Source organism: Balearica regulorum, chromosome 2 (assembly GCF_011004875.1).
Source record: "Balearica regulorum gibbericeps isolate bBalReg1 chromosome 2, bBalReg1.pri, whole genome shotgun sequence".
Lineage (NCBI taxonomy): Eukaryota > Metazoa > Chordata > Aves > Gruiformes > Gruidae > Balearica > Balearica regulorum.
Genome location: NC_046185.1, coordinates 167,355,960 through 167,375,801, shown reverse-complemented (window position 1 = coordinate 167,375,801; position 19,842 = coordinate 167,355,960). Strand labels below are relative to the sequence as shown.

Here is a 19,842-nt window from a genome sequence, read left to right as displayed (position 1 = left end):
GCCCCCAGAGCTGGGCATGAGCGGGGGGGGTGCGGGGGGGGCTGGGGCTGGTGCGGGGACACCCCCCCGATGCAGTAGCAGATTTGGGGGTGTCAGTGAGGAATCCCGGTGCTGGGGGACACACACAGAGCGCAGGGGGGTGCTGGGGCAGGGACACCCCCACGCAGGAGCACTTGGGGGGGGGGCAGCGAGGGATCCTGGGGCGGGGGGGGGGGGTTGCAGGGACACCCCTCCGTGCGGGAGCAGGTTTATTTTCGGGGGGGTGGGGGTGTGGTGGTGCCGGGATGGGTCCCCCGGTGCTGCCTGGGGGGGGGGGGGGGGTGTCCCCGGGCCCACCCGTGGCTGCCGCGAGGGGAGGTCCCGCCGCCGCGTCCCATCGCCCCGACCGCGGCTACCGGCGGCGTCCCCAGTCCCGCGGGCGGAGCCGGTGGTTCCCGCCCGCCCCCAGCCCGGCCCCGGCCCTCCCGGTCCCCCCGGCAGGGAGCGGAGCGGCGGCGGGCGGCGCGGGGCGCGGGGTGCGGGGGGCGGGCGGAGCCGCTGCCGGTGCCGGCCCCGCTGGCGGAGCCGTGGGTCCCTCCATGCCGCCATGGCCCCCGCGGCTGCCCGGCCCCGCGCCGCCCCGGCCCTGGCGCTGCTGCTGGCGCTCGGCGCCCTCGGTACGTACCGGGGATGGAAAGGGGGGGGGGGGCTGCCTCCGGGATGGGGCCGGATCCTGCACCGGGGGGGGGGGGGGACACGGACACACCGGGCGCGGCGGGGGCCGGTCACCTGTAGGAGGGCGGGGGGGGGGGGGGGGGCGGATCGCCCCGGGGATGGGGGGGGGAGCGGGGGGAGCGGGGGGCTCGGCGGTCCCGGGCTGGGGCTGCATTCCTCTGCGGGCACCGGGGCTTGGGGCGGGGGGGGGGTGTCCCCGTGCCGGGGCTGGATCCCACTGCAGGGACCTGCAGCCTCTTGCAGGGCGGGCGGGATCCCCTTGCCGGGGGCTGGATGCTTTGGGGGGGGCCGGATCCCCTTGCCGGGGGCTGGATGCTTTGGGGGGGCCGGATCCCCTTGCCGGGGGCTGGATGCTTTGGGGGGGGCCGGATCCCCTTGCCGGGGGCTGGATGCTTTGGGGGGGGCCGGATCCCTTTGGGGGGCGGGGGCTGGATCCCCCTGTGTGCATGGGCTGCATCTGCAGGAGCCGGAGGAGGGCTGGATCCCTTTGCGGGGGGGCTGGATCCCTTTGCGGGGGGCTGGATCCCCTTGCCGGGGGGTGTCTTGCTGCTGTTGCGGGGGGCTGGATCCCCTTTATGTATGGGGGGCATTTGCAGGAGCCGGAGGAGGGCTGGATCCCCTCGGAGGAGGGCTGGATCCCCTTGCAGGGGCTGGATCCGCTTGTGATCATGGGGTGCACTTGCAGGGACCAGAAAGGGCTGGATCCCTTTGTGAGGGGGCTGGATTCCATTGCGGGGGGGGGGGGGGTGGATCCCCTTCTAAAGGGGCTGGATCCCCTTGCAGGGGCTGGATCCTGTCGTGTGTATGGAACCGGAGGGGGGGCTGGATCCCCTTGCAGGAGGGGCTGGATCCCGTCGTGTGGAGGGGGTGCATAGGCAGGAACCGGAGGGGGGCTGGATCCCCTTGCAGAGGGGGCTGGAGCTATTGGGGGGGCTGGAGCCCATTGCAAGGGGGGGGCCGGATCTGCCGCGGGGCGCTGGAGCCCTCGTGTGTGTGGGGTGCACTTAGAGGAACCGGAGGAGGGCTGGATCCCCTCACAGGGTGGGCTCCATCCACTGCGGGGGGCTGGATCCCGCCGTGTGTGTGGGGTGCACTTGCAGGAAGTAGGGGAGGGCTGGATCCCCTGGGGGGGGGGGCTGGATCCAGTTGCAGGGGGGCTGGATCCCCTGGGGGGGCTGGATCCCATCTGGATCCTGCTACAAGGGGCTGGATCCCATTGGGGGGCTGGATCCCGCTGTGTGTATGGGGTGCAGGAACCAGAGGAGGGCTGGATCCCTTTGGGGGGGGGCTCGATCCCTTTGGGGGGGCTGGATCCCCGGCAGGGGCAGGAGCGGCCGGTTCCCCGTGCAGGGCAGCTGGGGTGTCTGGGCTGGGGACAGCTTGACTTGGGGGGGGCTGTGTCACGGGGGGGGGGTCACAGAGTTGCGGGGTGATGACTGGGCTGTCATGGGTGTGGGGGGACCCACAGAGCTGGGGGCTTCTGCAGGGTTTGTCCCTTTGGTGCCCAGGAGAGGCTGTAAAAAACTCGGGGTGCAGGGCCCCCCCCCAAGTGGTTTGTCGTGGTGCTGGTGGGCACAAGGTTGAGCAGACAGGAACCCACCGGGACCCCCCAGGCCGCCACGGCCTTGCCCAGGGTGTGGGGGCCACCTCTGACACGCCTTTCTCTCCTTGTCCCCCTCCAGCATCCGAGTGGCCCCCCCAAAACGCCAGCGAGGCCGAGGGGAGAGGCTGGGAGGGCTCCCTGGAGAGCAGCCCCCCGCGATGGGACCCAGCGAGCAGAGACCCCCCGGGGGGGCCCAGCAACGGCACCAGCCCCGGGGGGGCTGCGGCAGGCGGCGAGCCCCCGGTGGGACCCCAGCTAGAGCCACCCGGGGGGGCCACGGCCGCCACCACGGACCCGGCGGCGATGCTGGAGGGGTGCGCGGGGTGCGCCGGGGAGGGCGATGCCAGTGCTCTGCCCCCCAAAGCCGGCTCGGCGGAGGACGGCCAGGCGGCGGTGACCTGGCCCGGTGACGGGGGGACGGTGGCCCTCGGCAGCCCCGAGGAGCCGGGGAGCGGCGAGCGGGCCACGCGAGCCTCCCTGCCCAGCCCGGGGGTTTTTGGGGGGCTCACAGCTGCCCCGCCGAGCCCTTCCGGCCCACGGCTCGCCACCGACTCGGCCGAATCCGACCTGCTGCTGGCAGCTGGGGGCTCGGCCGCGCCGTGGACCCCCGTGCCGGGTGACCCCAGCCCCATGCCAGGCGTCACGGGGGACTCGGGGCATCCCCCGGAGCTCTGGGTGGTCGCATCCAGCCCGGCCCCAGCGCAGGGGGCTCGTGGCCGGACGGATTTGACCTGGCTGGAGGCAGAGGAGCCCGTCACCGCCGCCCCTGCCCCGGCCGAGCCGCCTGCCGACCGGACGGCCTCGGAGATTATCGACGTCGACTACTACGACCTGTTTGAGGGGGGCGAGGGGCTGGGGGGCTTCCCCGGGGGCGGCCGGGGGGCGGCCGGCTCAGCACGGCGGCGGGAGCCAGAGGAGGCGGCCACGCCGTGGGCCCTCCACGAGCTCTACGACGACTTCACGCCCTTCGATGAAGCCGATTTCTACCCCACCACCTCCTTCTACGCCGACGGGGATGAGGAAGATGAGCTGGAGGAGGATGAGGAGGAAGAGGAGGAGGAGGAAGATGGGGGGCTGGAGGACGAGAACGGCTACCGGCCGCCCACCTCGGCCATGCCCGGCGCCCAGCCAGCGCCACGGGACCCCCGACCTACCGGCCGCCGCGACGCGGCCCCGCCGCAGCCCTCCGGCGTCACGGGGGGCAGCCCCACGCCGCGGCCGCGGCCGGGGGAGCGGGGCCAGCCGGAGAACGGCACCGAGTGCCGGAGCGGTTACGTGCGGCACAACAGCTCCTGCCGCTCCGTCTGCGACCTCGTCCCCAGCTACTGCCACAACGGCGGCCAGTGCTACCTGGTGGAGAGCCACGGGGCCTTCTGCCGGTAAGGAATGGGGACCCACGTCCTCTGGGGAGATGGGGAGGCGTGTGGGGCTCTCCATTTCCTGCACCCCATCCCTGGGCTCTCCATCCCCTCTGCACCCCATTCCCAGGCTCTCCATCCCCTCTGCACCCCATCCCTGGAATCTCCATCCCCTCTGCACCCCATCCCTGGAGTCTCTACCCTTGTGCCCCCCATCTCTGGGATCTCCATCGCCTGCACCCCACTCCTGGGCTCTCCATCCCTGTGCACCCCGTCTGGGTCCCTTTGCCCACGCACCCCCATCGCACAGGGGCACAGAGGGGTTTTCCCTGCCCCCCCCGAGCGGCGGCCGGGCAGGAATTAGGTCAGGGCTGCGCAGCCGAGGGCTCCGGGGCCGCCGCGCTAATCGGCCCCGGCAGATTGTGCCCGGGGAGGGCTGACGCCGGCTGCGCCGTACGGCTCGGCACGCGCCATGCGGCTGGCGCTGAGCCCACCTGCACGGGGGGACGTGGGTGTGTGGCGTGACGGGGCTGTCACACCCCCCCATCCCCTGGCCACCCCGCTCCCCGAGGCTGGGGGAGGGGGACCATCACCGGGGGGATCCCCACCCCGCTCCCGGCATCCCCCACTGTCGCCCATCTCACTTGTCCGCAGTGTTGGGGGGGGGTCACGGTCCCCCATCGGACACCCGTAGTGTCCCCAGTTCCAGATGCCGGTGTCCCCCGAGGACGCTCTGTGGGACGGGGACACGGTTTTGGGTCGGGGGGGGGGTCCTTAACCGCCTCCCCTCGCAGGTGCAACACGCAGGACTACACGTGGCACAAGGGCACGCGCTGCGAGGCCATCGTCACCGACTTCCAGGTGATGTGCGTGGCCGTGGGCTCGGCCGCCCTCGTGGTGCTGCTGCTCTTCATGCTCACCGTCTTCTTCGCCAAGAAGCTCTACCTGCTCAAGACGGAGAACAGCAAACTGCGCAAGACCAAGTGAGTGGCATTGGGACGGGGCTGGCACCCCCAAAACCGTCCCCGCTCCCGGGTGGCACCTCGATAGCCGCAGCGGTTTGGGTGGTCTCGGCTCCCAGCGGTGGCACCCAGGCCGTTGAGACACCCCCCCGCCCCTCCCCGGTGCCGGTGGGGACGAGGTGCCGGTGGGTGGGTGGGAAAGGTGCCGGAGGCAGAGGTCCTGCGGGGCCGTGGCTTGTGGCTCCTGCCGTCCGATTAATCCTTTACGGCTGCTCCTGACTGGCACCAGTTCATCTGCCGCACTGGGAGCTGGGGCCGCCGGCTGGGCTCGCCACGCTGCCCAGGGGCCACCAGAGATGGGACGCGGGGACAGGGCTGGGGGGTGACAGGGGAAGGTTGGGGTCACCCCCCCCCCCAGCAATTGCTGCCCACCTCCCTGGAGCCAGGGAGGAGAAAGCCCTCCCAGCCCGGGTCCCTAATGAGCTGTTAATTAGCGTTTGGATGTGCCAAGCGTAATTAGCAACGAAGCTCCGTGCCAGCCCATGGGTCTCCCTCGCAGGCCCTGGGAGCTCCTGCCTGCCCTGGGCTGCCCTCACCGCTCCCCTGCCTGCGCCTGCCTGCTCCTTCCCAGATCAGGGGTATTTAGCCCCAACCCCCCAAATTGGGGGTATTTAGCCCCAAACCCCCAGATCGGGGGTATTTAGCCCCAAACCTCCATCCCTGGGGACGTGTAGCCCCCAGGCCTCCCGCGCTGGGGACGTTTAACCCCCAGCACCGGGTTCACCCCAACACGCGGCCGGGGGCGCGGGGGGTGCTTGGCGGCGTCCCCCGTCTCACCGCCGCGCTCTGCTCTCCCCCCCGGCAGATACCACACCCCGTCCGAGCTGCACAACGACAACTTCTCCCTCTCCACCATCGCCGAGGGCTCCCACCCAAACGTAAGGCGGCTTCGTGGCACCATGTCGTGTCCCCCCCTCCCCGCGTGCTGTCCTACCCTGGTCCCTCTGTCCGGTAACACCTCGTCCCTCATGGCACTGCCGGGGGGGACGGCGTCACCGCCGGGTCCCTCCGCACCCTCCCGTCCCCACGGTGCCATGGCCACCGCTCCGTCCCCTCGCTGTCGGGTCTTGCCGTGCCGCATCCTGCCCCGACATCCCAAACCGGACCCGAGCCAGGCAGGGGCTCGGTGTCACCCTGCTGTCCCCTCCTGCTGGCTTTGGCTCCTTGCGCGGGTGGCAGGGGCGGTCGTGCCGGTGTTTTCAGGGAGGGGGCAGCCGGTGGGACGTGGCTCCGGCAGACATCGTTCCCGGCCGTAGCATCGCTGGGGCAGGACCGGCAGACCACAGCCGGCAGCGGCGGGCGATGCCGGAGGAGGAAACACTCTGGGATGGTGCCGGCGTGGTCAGGATGCGGCCGCCCGCGTCCCCCCAGGGCTGCCCTTCAACCTCCCATCTTTCAAATCAAAACAGAGAGAAGCGAAGGGCTTTGCCGAGCGCGAGCCGGAGGAGGAGCGTAGGTCCCTCTAGCCTTTGCCTTAGCCCAGAGCCGGTTTTCCCCATCTTTCGACCGCCTTTAGCCACCATAGCGTCTGCCGCCGCTCGGCCCGGCCACCCTGGCAGGAGGCTCCCGGAGCCGGCTCGCTCCCCGCTGCGGAGGATGAACCTTGGGCCGACCTTGGGATGAATTTGGTGCCGCTCCCCGGCATCTCGCTGGGGTCTGACCCGTCCCTCGTCCCCTCCGGGATGCGGAGGGCTCGGTCCTGCAGCGGCACGCAGTGCCCGGGACCAGCTCCAGAGGGGACAGTGGGCTTGACACCCCTGGGAAGGGGGGTTTTGGGGACATGGGGTGCCGCCCCTCTGCGGGGGAGCAGCTTGGTGCCCCGGCAGCGGTGCCCATCCCACGGGATGTGCTGTGGAGCCGATGGCACCAGCCCGGGACCGTCCGGGTGCCGCTCACGGGGTCAGTGCCCAGAAGATGGAGGTCTCCCGTCCCTGTATGAGCGTGGCTGTGTGACACCGGCCCTGGGGTGTCTCCATCCATCCGCCGCTCGCCGCGTGGCACCGGGAGCACCATAACCACTACAACGCCGGCGGGTGCCTCACTGCCACGGCCCGTCCAGCCCTCGCAGACCCCCACGCCAGGGCCGGTGGCGATGCCAGGACCGTCCGGGCACAGGCGTTACCCAGCACAGCCCGAGCTTGGCCCCGATGCCGGGGAGGCCGCTCTCCCCATGGATGCAGAGCAAACTTGGGGCGCATCCCAGCCCTGGGGGGGAAGATGCTCCCAGCAGCCGTGGGGGGGACGTCGGGAAGAGCCATCCCCGGCTTTGCTGCCGGTGGATCCGGCCAGCGGCACAGCGGGCCGGCTGTACGCTAACGAACCACAATAAATCCAACCCCTCAGGCCTCCTGCCAAGCGCCGCTCGCTCGGGGAGTTGCTAATTGTCGCGGGGACGAAGAGACGAGCTGGGCTGGAAATGGGAAGAGAAACGGGGTGATGGGGGGGACGGCGGGGGCGGCTGGAGGGGTGGCGGGTGGGATGGCTCCCATGGCCAGCGTGGCTCTTGGGTGCTGTTGGCGAGCGGCTTTGGGTGCTGGAGGCACCCCAAGGCGGGGAGCGGCAGCGAGTCGCTGCAGGGGGGGTCAGACCCTGTCGCCCGCCAGCTCCCCCCCGTGCCGTGAGCTCCGTGCTCCCCCCGTGCCGAGCGGTGCGCTGGGGGTGGGGGGGGACACATTTGTATTCACCCGTGGGCAGCCCTGCCTGCTGCCGGGGCTGCCTGCAAGGAGGCAGAGCCTGGGTCGCCGTGCTGGGTTGCTGGCGGGGACGTCAGTGCCGTCCTCCTGTCCCCGCTGCGGATCACCCTCCCCTCATTGCTCAGTGTCCCCCACGGCACGGTCGTCTCCTGACACCACCCCCCCCCCCCCCCCCCGCCATCTCTCCTGGCAGGACGACCCCAGCGCTCCCCACAAGCTGCAGGACTCCCTGAAATCCTGCCTGAAGGACGAGGAGCCATTTAACATCCACAACTCGACGTCGCCCAAGCACGACGGCGGCGGCAAAGGGGAGCAGGAGGGCGGCGAGCTCAACTGTCTGCAGAACAACCTGACGTGAGCAGGGGAGGAGAAGGAGGCGAGAGCAGGAGCCAGCCCTCCCGTCCCCGGCCCTACAAATCTCCTCTCTCCTCCCCATCCGGTATCTCTTTTTCCCCGCTCTGTGGCATGCTTTGGTGTGTTTTGTACAGAGGAAAACGAACAAACAAAAATAATTAATTAATAATAATACAAAGCCAAAGGCTGTAAACGGTCTTTGGCCGCGTCGTGTCGTGGGGGTGTTTGGTTTGTGCTCCGTGTCTATCGCTTGGGTTAGTTCAGCGCTGTGATTTCTAAACCTTTGCTGTTCCGCAACTGACTTTTTTTGTACTTTTGCCCCACTTTTTTTGAAATACAAGTAAAAACAACAAAAAAAAAAAGGAAGATCTTGAAATAAAACTTTTTTTTTTTTTTAAGTTAAGCCTCTTGCCGGTGCCTGCGATCTTTCAACACGGACACAGCAGGTCCCTGCTCCCCCCCCGCCCCAAGCCCCATCTGAGCATCATGGGGGGGTGGCGGGTGCCCGGTGTCCCCCTCCCCAGGCATCACCCCAGCTCTGCCAGGCCAACGTGTCCCACCGGAGCGGGGACCCTGCGGGGTGCTGCCACCCCGGACACCCTCAGGTGCAGACGGGACCCCCACCGGGATGTTTGGTGGAGATGCCGGGGCTGCCGCCTGCTCGCAGGGGCTGCTCCGTCCCCGTGCTGGGGGTCACCCCGCAAAGCGTGGGTGCACGGGGGTGTGACCGTCACCGAGAGCGTGCTCCCGGCCACCTCCTGCCCAAACGGCCTCCTCTCGGCGGAGCTGCCCGGGATGGCAGTGGGGATTGGGGCTCCGCAGGAGCTGGCTGTCACAACCCTCCCCCCCCCCCCAGCTCCTCGTTCCCATCCATTCGTGTGATGGAAGAGAAAACCACGCCGCTGCCCAGGGCCCCAACCGCACAAGATTCGTGGGGGCAAAACCCCTGGCAGCTTGGGCAACGCTGGCCCGGCTTCTGCCGGTGTAAATCAGAAGCTGCCCCCCGCCCCCGGCCCCCGATTGCCATCACCCTGCCCCGCGTCCAAGTGTGGAGCAGGGGGGGTCGGCCCAGGGAACCCCAGTGCTCCCGTCGCCCTCCCCTCCGGCCACGGTTCCGTCTTGCTTCCCACAGGAAGCGATTTCTTCTGGAGACGGATTCACCCACGAGCCAAAACTCACGGCTCCTCAGGAGAGAGGAAACGAAGCAATTAATCAACATGCAATATTAAGTGTGCCGCGCGTTAGGGATGCAGCCGGCGATCTCCCCAGGGCAGGTAGCAGCTAAAGCTGCAGCTCAGCGTGTTTTAGACATTCCTGATGCTTTCCACGAGCTGCTAAATAGTTAATTCTTAGCTCACTTGGGGAGATGATTAAAAATAAGGGGTGGCGGTGGGAGCCGGCAGACGATCCTGGGGGTTGTGCAAAGGGAACGAGCGACTGGTCAGCACCGTTAGGGCTTCGGTTTTGCTGTTCCCCTTCCAGCACGGAGCTGTACGACAGGTACAACCGAGGATAAAGCCCCAGGGCAGCAGCAATAAAAGATGGCTGAGGCCAAGCCTGGTGGGGAGAGCGAGCGGAGAGGAGATGCTGATGCCCGAGAAAGCCTCGTGGAAAGGCAGGCTGTGCCCGGCACATGCTGGGTGCGAGCTTCCCGTGGGATGGCGCGGGAGGGAAAGGGAGCCAAAGAGGGATGAGGGTTGCTGTGACAGGAGGGAGAAAGACCCGTGCTTGCGTACGAGGAGCGAGGGAAGAAGGAACGGTTACGGACACGCGTGAGGAAGGAGGAGATGTTGGAGGGGATCAGGAATGACGTGGGGTTGTGGGTGAGAAACGGCTGTGGGGAAAAGGAGGGAAGGGGCACTGCGGGGATGGGGGAGGCCACCCCGTGTCTCCAGCTGCCCTCGGAGGGAGTCGGCGGGGCCGGATGTAGGGAGACGCGGGGTGGGATGGGGCAGCCAAGGAGTGAGTCCAACCGGTGAGCGTGCGGCTGCATGGTGGGCTCTGGAAACTATCCGCTCCTTGCTGGGATCCTTCCTGACGCTGCCTGCGGGTCCAGCCGGACGCTGCCTGGGGAGAGAAGAAAAATCTCCTTTGCAGGGACGGAGCAGCCGGCATAATGCTGGTCTCGACCAGCCAGAGAAACCTCAACGCTGTTGTGCTGGGCAGCAGCAGGCAGGTCTCCTGCCTGGGCACGGGGCAGCCTTCACCCTTCAGGTGATTCGGGGAAGCAGCCGTCCCTGCCGTGCTCCTTCTTCTGCTCGGAGGTGAGGCTGGCACGGCACAGCCCCTCCGTCGCGCTGCCGGCACGGCTCAGCCCATCCGTCCCAGCATGGATCCACCCTGGCTCGACAGCGAGGTGCCCACCTTGGGAGTCTCCCGGGTGGGTGAAGTGACAACTGGGGTTGCTTGTCCTTCGCCACCCATTTTTCATCGTTTCAGAGGAGCCCAGGACGCGGCCAAGGCGTGGTGGGGCAGCGGGGGACCAGCCTCGCTCCAAAGCCGGGGTGGTAACTCCTGTGTTACCCCCTCGTTTAAGAGCAGCGAGGGATGGACCCGAGGAGGAGTCGAGGGGACGGGTGTCATCCTCAGCGCCGGGTGCAGCTGCTCACCCACAGGGTGGGCACTTAGCGGGTCACGAGGCTCTAAGCAGATCAAGGGATGCTCCTGTTCACAACACACATGTTGGGGGGGGGGTATTTGTGTCCCTGTCCCTCCGCTCTGGGGTATCAGTGTGACCCCCATAATTCCCCTCCTTGCTTTGGACCCCACTCACCTACCCAACGCACTCCCGTTTCCCACACGAAGCCACAACCTCCGTTCTCCATCTTGCTCCAGCCAGCCGCGAGCCCTGGAGCTCCATCTCGCTCTGGGGTCAGCATCCCTCGCCGTGCCTCGGTTTCCCCCCCGGGCAAGGGCACGTCCCCAGCCCGCAGGCTCTCCTCCTGCTCTGGCTTTGCTGGAGCACCGAAGGAGGGAGGAGTGCTGTTTGCACGCACGGGTGCATGGGGATGGAGAGGACAGCCGGGGTTATTCGAGGGGCTGGGCTCCCCGTCAGCGCCTCGTCTGACACGGGGAGAGCAGGGGGGATGACGGCGAAGAGCATCCGCCGTGTGCCATGCCGGTCACCAGAGCCGATTTCACGGGCCCTGTGGAGGAATTTGCCTCCCAGCCAGCAAAGCAACACATGGGCTTTAATCAAACGCCTAATCACTTTGAAACAGCGAGGTTGCAGACAGCTATTAAATTTAAATGCTTGGTTAGTTTGCAGGGAGGGGAGACGGCCTTTTGTGGCCGGGCAAGGGCTGGCACGGGACACGGGGTGCGAAGGGAAGGGAATTGGCATCGGCACCGGGTCTGTCCTCCTCGCTCCGTCGTCCTCTTTTCTCTCGCAGACACATAACAGGATTAGAGCCACGACCCCGAGACAAGGAGCCTTTCTTCCTTTTGACGAGCTCCGGCTGCCTGAAACAAAATAGCCGGAGTCCTGATTCACCAGCCGAGCCCCGGCCGGGAGAGCGAAGGAGGGGAGAAGGGGTCAGAGCAGCGGCTCCATGGTTGTGCGCACCCCGAGCCACGCTCAGCGCCCTCGGTGTGGGACACTGCTGCTTTGGGAGCCGGGGTTTGGCCACCCTTCCCCGAGCTGCTGGGAGCTTTCCCTGGGAGAGAGGTTGGGGATTGATTTGATACCTGGAGCTGGTGGGGTGGGATCCTGTGCCTCTCCAGCACCGTCTCTTTGCTGGCTTGGGTTTAGATACGCTGAGGAGAGCCGTGGCCATCGGCTGGCAGAGGCACCTACTTCGTCCTGTGTGCAGCCCTGGATGCTCCCACCTCACCATGATCCCATGTCCTGTTGCCTCGCCAGACTGTGCCAGCGTGGCAACGCCATGTCTCCCCTCCATGTGCCCTTTTAAACACCCCTGAGGCCGTTTCCTTGCCTCAGAGCTGGCCCCGCAGCCCCAGCAGCTCCCCTTGCCTTTGAGGAACATTTGCAAGATGATCCTGGCCATCTCCTTTCCCCTTGGTCAGTGTTTTTCTGACCCACGGCCTCCACCACGGTAGGGTCTGGCTCCCTTGGACTACAGCTGTAGCCCAGACGCGCTGTGGTCGTACACATCTATGTGTGATCAATGCAGGTCAATGTGTTGAATCAGATGAATCCCGCCCTTGCTGTCCCACCTCCACCCCCCCCAAGACCTGGGGAAAGGAGGGTCAGGCTTGCAGGACCATTCCCAAACCCTCCTGACCCACCTGGACCATCCCTGGGATGCCCAGGACTGCTGCCCAGGGGAGCTCAGGATGCTTCCTGGTGACCCAAAGGCACTTTTGGGGGGAGACGTGTCCTGGAGGTCAGCGTGGGGCGGTTGTGAGAGCAGCTCTGATGACATCCGGGTCTTCCCACCGCTGCTGGGCTGTCTCCGGGCTTGCAGGAGCCGTTACCTGGTATTTGCAGAGCAAGAAAGGATCAGGATCTCAGTGTTTAGTGCTGGGAAATACCAATTACTCCATTATTCTCAGTCTCACTCTAACAGGGAGCAAACTCAGTATTAAACTGCCTCTGCGTTGGATTTAAAGAGAGGAGAAAAGCAAAATCCTCTTAGCTTCGTAAACTGTAAAATGCTCAGTGTGGGAAAGAACAGCTGGGCATGCGTTCGTTTGCTGGTGCTACCAAAGCTTCGGGGACGGCTTCAACCACAGCAGCCTGTTTGCCACTGCTCTATGCCACGCTGGCCAGCACACCAGCTGGGTTAACTGGTTCTGCTGGGAGAGGAAGAGGAGGGCGCAGGCAGGCTGGCACGCTTGCAGGCAGCGATGGCGATCAGCCACCGGAGACTGATTTGAAACGTAAAGGCAGGAGGTAAGTTGGCTGAGACTGAGCATGGAGTGACCAAGCTCACAACCCTCGTGAGGGAAAGTGGAAGAAAAGGGAAAAGAAAAAGACCCTGAGACACTTTGAGAGCTGGTAAGTAAGATCTCATGGAAGGCACGTTTAAAGGTGAAAGGAGTTAAGGAAACTGGCAGTTCTTCAAAGGAGCGATGCAACCGCCACACATACAAGCCATCCCAATAGGAAATGTAGTAGGAACCAGCCTGGCTACGTCGCAAGCTCTTCACTGACCTCAGGCTCAAGAAAAAAAGTTTACAGAAAGTGGGAACTAGGTCAAATTACTAAGGCCAGTTATAAAAGTAGCATAAGCATGTGGGGAAACATCAAAAAGGCCAAGGCACAAATTGAAATGGAAATAGTGAGCATCATTAAGAGGAAGAAGAAAAGACTACATCAGCAGGAGAAGAACGAGCAAGGGAGCGTTGGTCCAGACCCAGTGAAGAAGGAAGGCTGCTGACAAAGGAGGCTGAGAATTCAAGGGGTTCACTGTTGGGGTTTTTAAAAAAACAGCCTTTAAAAACGTCAACTGCAAGCAGATGCCTAGCACAATAAATAAGATCTTGTGCTCTCCAACAAGACAGTGTTAACTGCAATAAATAAGAATACTAAATAGCGCACACAGATTGGCGAGGTATTTTCCTGAACTTCATCCTACGGTACTTAGAAAACCAGTTAAAAACCACCTCAGACCTATTAGGTAGCACAAGAGGTGGATAAGGTTTTACAAGACCATGTCCAGTTTGGGGCATGTCACTTCAGGAAAGATGCAGCTCGTGGGAGAATGTTCAGGGGAAGTAAGAAGAAAGATGAGAGGTCCAGAAAAGACAGGCTCTGAGGGGTGGGGTGGGCAGCGTGGAGAGCTGAAGACTGAGGGAGACATGAGAACAGTTTCAAAAGGTGTAAAAGGCTTCTTCAAAAAGGCTGGGAATAATCAGGGTCTGTGGTGGCATGTCAGAAGACCCCCCCTCAAAAAGTGAACTTCAAATGATGAACTTTAGTTGCCGGAAGAGACAGTTCAGAGAGACATTAGGAAATATTTCCTAACTGCAAGAAGAAAGAACCACAAGGACAGGCTGCCGGGGAGGGTGGGCAGCTCTCCTTGTAGAGGTCATCGAGAGAAGGTCAGATGCGTCTCTGTGCGACCAGCACAGCTGACTGTCCCACAGCGCGAGGCTGTGGGATTGCCGATCCCCTGGGTCCTTCGCAGCTCCGTTTTCTACGATTCTGTGATTTCCAGCACACCGCTTCTTCACACAAACAGAGGTGGGGCTGGAGGGTAAGCTGGTCTGGCTTCTCTCTCTCGTAGACATTTTACACCTGAATTTTTGCTCTTCTACTCCCTGATATTTCTTGATTCCGGAATACTGCTCAGATCTAGGAATCCAATTTGCATTTATTAGAAGTCATTCTGCAGAAGCATCTAGGAGTCTTGGTCTTGAATGAAGATCTCCTTTTGCTAGGTGTTACAAAAACGCAGCATGAAAACACGGTTCTTGCTTCAGAGAGCTCACAATTTAACTGCAAGGCAAGAGACAGCAGATGGAGACAATCTGTTGGGTAGACGAGTACAAAGAAACAGTGAGACAATACTGGCTGGCATGGCAGACAGTGGGGTTTGGCACACGACGAGCCAAACTTGCCATTTTTTTGTGCAGACATTGGAAAAGAGGAGATTTCAGGAAGGATTTGGGAGAAGATGAGGAGGTTCTTCTGCAGCTTCAGAGCTCTAGCTTCTGTGTGGCGACCCAGGTCATGGAGATGCTGCGAGGGCTGGAGCACCTCTGCTCTGGAGACCTCAGGCTGAGAGAGTTGGGCTGGTTCAGCCTGGAGAAGAGAAGGCTGCGGGGAGACCTTGGAGCCCCTTCCAGTCCCTGCAGGGGCTCCAGGAAAGCTGGCGAGGGGCTGGTGCCAAGGGCAGGGAGGGACAGGCCAAGGGGAATGGCCTGAAGCTGCAGGAGGGGAGATGGAGATGGGATGGGAGGCAGCAATCCTTCCCTGGGAGGGTGCTGAGGCCCTGGCAGAGGGTGCCCCGAGAAGCTGGGGCTGCCCCTGGCTCCCTGGCAGTGTTCAAGGCCAGGTTGGATGGGGCTTTGGGCAAGCTGGGCTAGTGGAGGGTGTCCCTGCCCATGGCAGGGGTGGCACTGGGTGGGCTGGGAGGTCCCTGCCCACCCAAACGATTCCAGGACTCTCTGATTCTATTCTTCACTATGTGAAGTGGATCTCTGAAGTTGTCTGTATGGTCCTCAGGCTGCTGAGGGTGCGTTGTATGTGAGATCAGCAGAAATAGGAGAGGGCAGGAAAAAAAGGAGCTCTGTGAGCAAGAGCTGGGAGGACGAGAAGGAAGTGCAGCAGAAGGGGTGATCAGAGAGGCATGAAGAGAAGCAGGATGAGGGGAAATGACGAACAGAGTCAGAAGAGGACCAGAAGTATGAAGGATGAGAGGATGATGGCGCATGGGAAGGGCAGAGGATCTGGCAGAGCGCGGTGTCTTTCGAGAGCCAAACACCTGCATCTGGGCGAGGAGGAGGACAGCAATTTCTCTGCCTGCTTTGATCCCATTTTGCTCGCAGCCATCCTCAGGACCTCGGCGGTTCCCTGCTGAGACGGCTTTGCTGCCACATCCCCACTGGTTTCAGCATGCTTCCCAGGGATTTTTCAGTCTCTGCTGGAAAAGGCCCGGAGACCCCTCGTGGAGAGCCAGCAGGCATTTTGCTTCAAAATGGTAAAGTGAATTTTCAAGGTGACCTGAAAATTGAATCAAAACTCTTTTCTTTTTTTTTTTTTTCCTCGCTTTATGAATGCAGTAAATTATTCTTCACAGCCACCGGCAATCATCAAACAAAGCACGGTTAAATGTAGCAAAGGATACTTAGGTTTGACATTAGCAGCAAGTGTCTAAAGTGGGGATAATGAGGCACCAGAAAGAAATGCCAAGAGACGGTGCCGAGTCTTCGTCGCTGAGGGTTTCTAAGAACAGGTTGGACAAACATCTGTCAAGAAAGGTTTAAGGTGAGCTGATTTTGCCTGGCGGCAGGTGTTGCTCTATCTACACGATCTCTCCAGGTCCCTGCAGCCTTATGCTCAGTGATCCTGCGATGCTTCTGCTTTTTTCTCATCAGAAATGTCAGGCCTGCTCTTCCGTCCCTCTGCCAGGTCGTTGCATCTGCAGAACAGGTTTATGAGCTTCAGCTTCTTCTTCACTGGGGGCTGACAGAATGGTAATTCTTAATCTTATTTCCTCCTACGTTTTTAATAGTTGCTACATACACAGAGGTATATGTATACAAATAGGCAAAAAGTAAGATTTGAAAAGGGACAGAATAAAAATCATTGCCCTTTCAATTTATTTTCTCTATTTGCCCTGTATCTCTTCTGTACCAGTCGTATCAGTTCCCCACAAAATCTTCCAGGACAACAAATACCCAGACGTGAGACTAACCCCACCCTACAGTGTTTAACTGGCTTCTTGCCTTCGTGCAACCAGTGCAAGGAGAAGGTAAAAGAGGGAGACGTACGCACTGATGGTATTCTGCCTTTTTCCTTTTAGGTGTCTTTTAAAGGTGGCTGTCTGCTCTCCGTGCTCAGGCATCAAAATTCATATTTATTTTCCCCGTCTCCTCCCTGGCGCTTTCTCCTTGCAGCACGGTAGATCTGTGGCCTTGGGGAATGACAGAGTAGAGGCTTTGTAAATACCTGCAGGACTCTGTTTCATCAGCAGCGCGTTTCCCAGCCACTGCCAAGCTGAAGGAGACAGGAACTCCTCACTGCCCAGGTGCTACTTGGCCATTTTATCCTCTGCGTTTCAGTCCCCGAGGAAGACGGTGAGGTCCTGTGCCGGCCAGCGTAACACCTAACCTCTGCTTCTAGCGGGCGCAGGGGAATCTGCTCGCTGCCAAAAGTGGGAAGAGTGCGTCTAAACACAACCACAGGCAGTGATGTTTGAAATCAGGAGCTAACCATAACCCGCTCTGGTGTTTGCTGCTCATTTACAAAGCATAGGCAATGGAAAAAAAAAAAAAAGAAGTCAGATGTCCGCATTGCTAGCGCGACCAAAAGAAACCAGTTTTCCCCGAGTTTTCCTATAGAAAAGGGCACTGTTAATGGCAGAGGGGTGAGGACCGAGGTTACGGCAGGGTGACACGTTTGAGTAACAGCGGGAATGGCAGAAGCAGGCAGCAGCCACCTCCGGAGAACAGCCCTGCCTCTCGTGCCGAGCTCCGCGCTCCCTCTTCCCACTGGCTGTCACGGGGAGGGACCCGCTGGCTTAGAAATTCTTTTCAAAGTCTAACTCTTGCATTTCTTCAGAGAAATTCAGCACCTGGTTCAGCTCATCCATTATTCTTTCCAGCTGCTTTTTGCCATGTCAGGGCCCGAGCATTGAGCGGGCTGAATTTATTCCCCGAACACAAGCTGAGTTAAAGGGACAACTTGCCCATTTCTTTTCTTACCCTGCCATTGACTCAGCTCAACATCTGCTCTCCTATTAACCTCCTCTGGCCTCTAAGCACTAATGATCCGTCATGATTGAAAGCAGTACTAAAGCATTTAGCATTATATCAGCAACAACGGAGTTATTTGAAGACAAGAAAACCCTCCCACTTTGGTACGCTCCTTTCGCTGTGGTGTAATTTGATTTGTGCGTTAAAATCCAAAGGGACGGGAATATCCCGGGTAGCTCAGCAATAAGTAACACAGGCATCTCGGGTGCCAGAAACAGATAATCAAAGGAGGTAAATCAAAGTGTCTTCTCCCAAAAAATCTTTTTCCATCCCTTTCCATCCCTTTCACATCAAGCAAGCCAGTGGTTTTAGTTAACCTTCCCTGCCATGCTCTTGGGAGTTACTTCAAACACCGCAAGATTAATTGGTTTGATTTGTTCAGCTGTTTTTTTGGTTTTTTTTTCTACTCTTGGTCATGAATTACTTTTTACCCACTGGTCTGACAAAGAGGAGGAGCTTAATTGTAAGCAGCATTGTTACCTATGGATGCCATATGGCTCCACTATCAACACTTAGGAGGTTTGCTGCATTGTAAATCCTGCAAATAAGCATGAAGCAGATGGGAGGGAAGGGGCAACAGTTTTAACAGCAAAATTCTCGCTGCCTTCGCGTGGTAACAAGTCACGAAATGTGAGAAGGAATATATTAAGAAGGACAAGAGGTGTTTTGAGAGATGCAGCTGTACTTTGCATGCGGTTTTGGTCCCTTTCCCACTGCAAAGAGCAAAAGAGAGGATTTTACATTTCATTTACAAGGCATTTAGGGCTCTGCGGCTCCTGAAGGAGCTGGAAGGAAATTGCTACAGAGAGAGAAATGCGACAGCGCAGACAAAAGGTGGTCTGAAAACGGCATTTTCGCTGGAATACCAATGCAGCCCCATAGAGAGCTCCCAGGTAGGAACATCTCCAGGTTCTTCTCCGTCTGTGAACTCCTTTTGCTGTCGTCTGTGCCGCAGAATGGGGCTTTGCAGACAAACCATGTGAACTAGGAGGCTGGGAGCCAGAGCCAGACTATTTCAAAGGGTGGCGAAGGAATTAAGGCTCTGGCTGCACCAACACAGAGCAGGGACTTAGCTGGTTACTGGACTCCCTGAGACCAGACCCAGGTTCCCAGCTCTGTGAAAGGGTAGGAAAACAAAAGCAAAGTGATTTGGACTTTTAAAGAAGCTTTCAGCTAAAGCTTTTACAGAAATGAAGCCATCAAAGGGTAAGAGAGGAAGTCCTTTCATAGCTAAATAACTGGTTAAAAGACAGGAAGCAAAGGGCTGACCCAAATGATCGGGTTTCTGCAACGAAGAGAGATTACAGACTGGGTATCTCAGGGTCTGGGCTGAGACCTGGCTCATCCAGCACATTCCTCAACACTCTGAAGAAGGGATGGAGAATGGGATGAGAAATTTTACAGACAATACACATCCGAACATAGGAAATAGAGAGACAAAACCAGCTGCAATGGCTCAACCAAATATTCGTACAGCCCACTGTCTTTTCTACAACAGTCATCCAAACCGGAAGGCAAAGGAAGACCTAGGCCAAGCACTCCTTGTGTTCCCACAGTTCTTCACCCAGGTCCCAGCAATTCACAGCTCAGGGACTTCTCGAGCCGCTGGTGGCCCTCGGGAGATCTCTCTTCCATGGACTTGTCCCCCTCTCCTATTGATTCACCCTCCTGAACCCACATAAACTGTCAGTAATGAGAATTTGTGGTTCTGAGGAGCCCTATGCTAAACTATGCGCCCGTCTCCTCTCTCCTGCTCAGTGCTTGCCATTTATTAGCATCGTTTGATGCCCCCTAATGCTCACAGCGGATGAGACAGTGCAAGGCTGGTGCATCCTCTCTCCAGGCCCCTCGGCACATCCAGGGCTCCAGCACGTCTCCTCTCAGTCAGGCAATCCTCGTCCACATTATGAAAATCAAGGGTTACAAAAGCTTAGATGGGTTGGTGGAAATGGAAAGGTGAATTCAGTGCCAAAAAAAATATGCAAATTCGGGCACACGGGCAAAAATAACACTAAATAATGTAGATTTTCGTGCTTACAGGCTGTAAATTTGCTGTTACCACTCAGCTGCTAGCTGGGAACTGCTGCAGCTCGTTCTTTGAGAGTGTCAAATTAACGCTCAGCAGCACTCAAATGTGCTAATAACGTAATAGGAAATACTAAGGGAACAACAGACCCCTCCCAAATGTCCCGCTGTCCCGTGGCACGTCGTAACTGCCATATAAACCCAGGGACCCGCCGTTGGCAAAGCGGTGTGGGGAGGTGACCGGTGCCACAGATCGAGCTGGAGGCCGGTCACTGGGGGTCGGTCCTGGGGTCCAGCCCCGTTTTGCATCTTCATTAACGATCGGGATGGAGGGTCCCGCTGCCGCCCGGGGGGGGCCTGGGCTGGCAGGATCCTCACGGAGAGCTCAACCACGGGAAAGGCCGACTGCTGCAGCGGGGGGGGGAACCCAAAGCACGGGAGGGGCTGGGGGAAGGCCCCGGGGGCCTGCTGGGCACCAGGGGGAGGGGGACGGGCGGCACTGCTCACCCCCCGGGGCTGCCTGAGGGGGAAGGCGCGGCCGCCGGGGGAGCCCGGGGCTCGGGGCCCTGCCGCAGCGGCATAGGCTGCCCGGGGGAGACGGTGGGGACGGCCCCGACCCGTCCCGGGACACCGGCTGCGGCAGCCCGGGGCAGCGCCGAGCCCTGAGGGGAGCGGGGAGGGGCGGGCGG

General features: G+C 60.9%; 1 protein-coding gene and 1 long non-coding RNA gene across 3 annotated transcripts; one reads left to right on the top strand and one right to left on the bottom strand.

Moving 5' to 3' along the window:
- Positions 1–476: 476 nt before the first annotated feature.
- CSPG5 (chondroitin sulfate proteoglycan 5) lies at positions 477–8,142 on the top strand. 2 transcript variants are annotated; one of them, XR_012834249.1, is made up of 6 exons: positions 477–656; positions 2,397–3,696; positions 4,470–4,658; positions 5,503–5,575; positions 6,107–6,367; positions 6,413–6,776. XR_012834249.1 is itself a non-coding variant. In XM_075746925.1 (5 exons), exons 1-5 carry the CDS (start codon positions 587–589, stop codon positions 7,746–7,748), a joined length of 1,797 nt encoding a protein of 598 aa, XP_075603040.1. In that variant the 5' UTR covers positions 477–586; the 3' UTR covers positions 7,749–8,142. The 2 variants fall into 2 exon arrangements, 1 of the variants encoding a protein (XP_075603040.1); XM_075746925.1 differs by lacking the exons at positions 6,107–6,367; positions 6,413–6,776 and adding an exon at positions 7,584–8,142.
- A 664-nt stretch (positions 8,143–8,806) lies between these two features.
- On the bottom strand, positions 8,807–19,826 carry LOC142600648 (uncharacterized). Its single transcript, XR_012834248.1, has 4 exons — positions 18,931–19,826; positions 11,993–12,181; positions 10,518–11,858; positions 8,807–9,811 (listed from the first exon to the last, which is right to left on the bottom strand). It is a non-coding gene; the product is annotated as an uncharacterized LOC142600648 (long non-coding RNA).
- Positions 19,827–19,842: the final 16 nt, after the last annotated feature.

Coding starts and splice junctions, on each gene's coding strand:
- CSPG5 (XM_075746925.1), top strand. CDS start 587: ATGGCCCCCGCGGCTGCCCGGCCCCGCGCCGCCCCGGCCCTGGCGCTG. Junction 657..2,396: donor GCTGGCGCTCGGCGCCCTCG/GTACGTACCGGG, acceptor GTCCCCCTCCAG/CATCCGAGTGGCCCCCCCAA. Junction 4,659..5,502: donor AGCAAACTGCGCAAGACCAA/GTGAGTGGCATT, acceptor CCCCCCCGGCAG/ATACCACACCCCGTCCGAGC.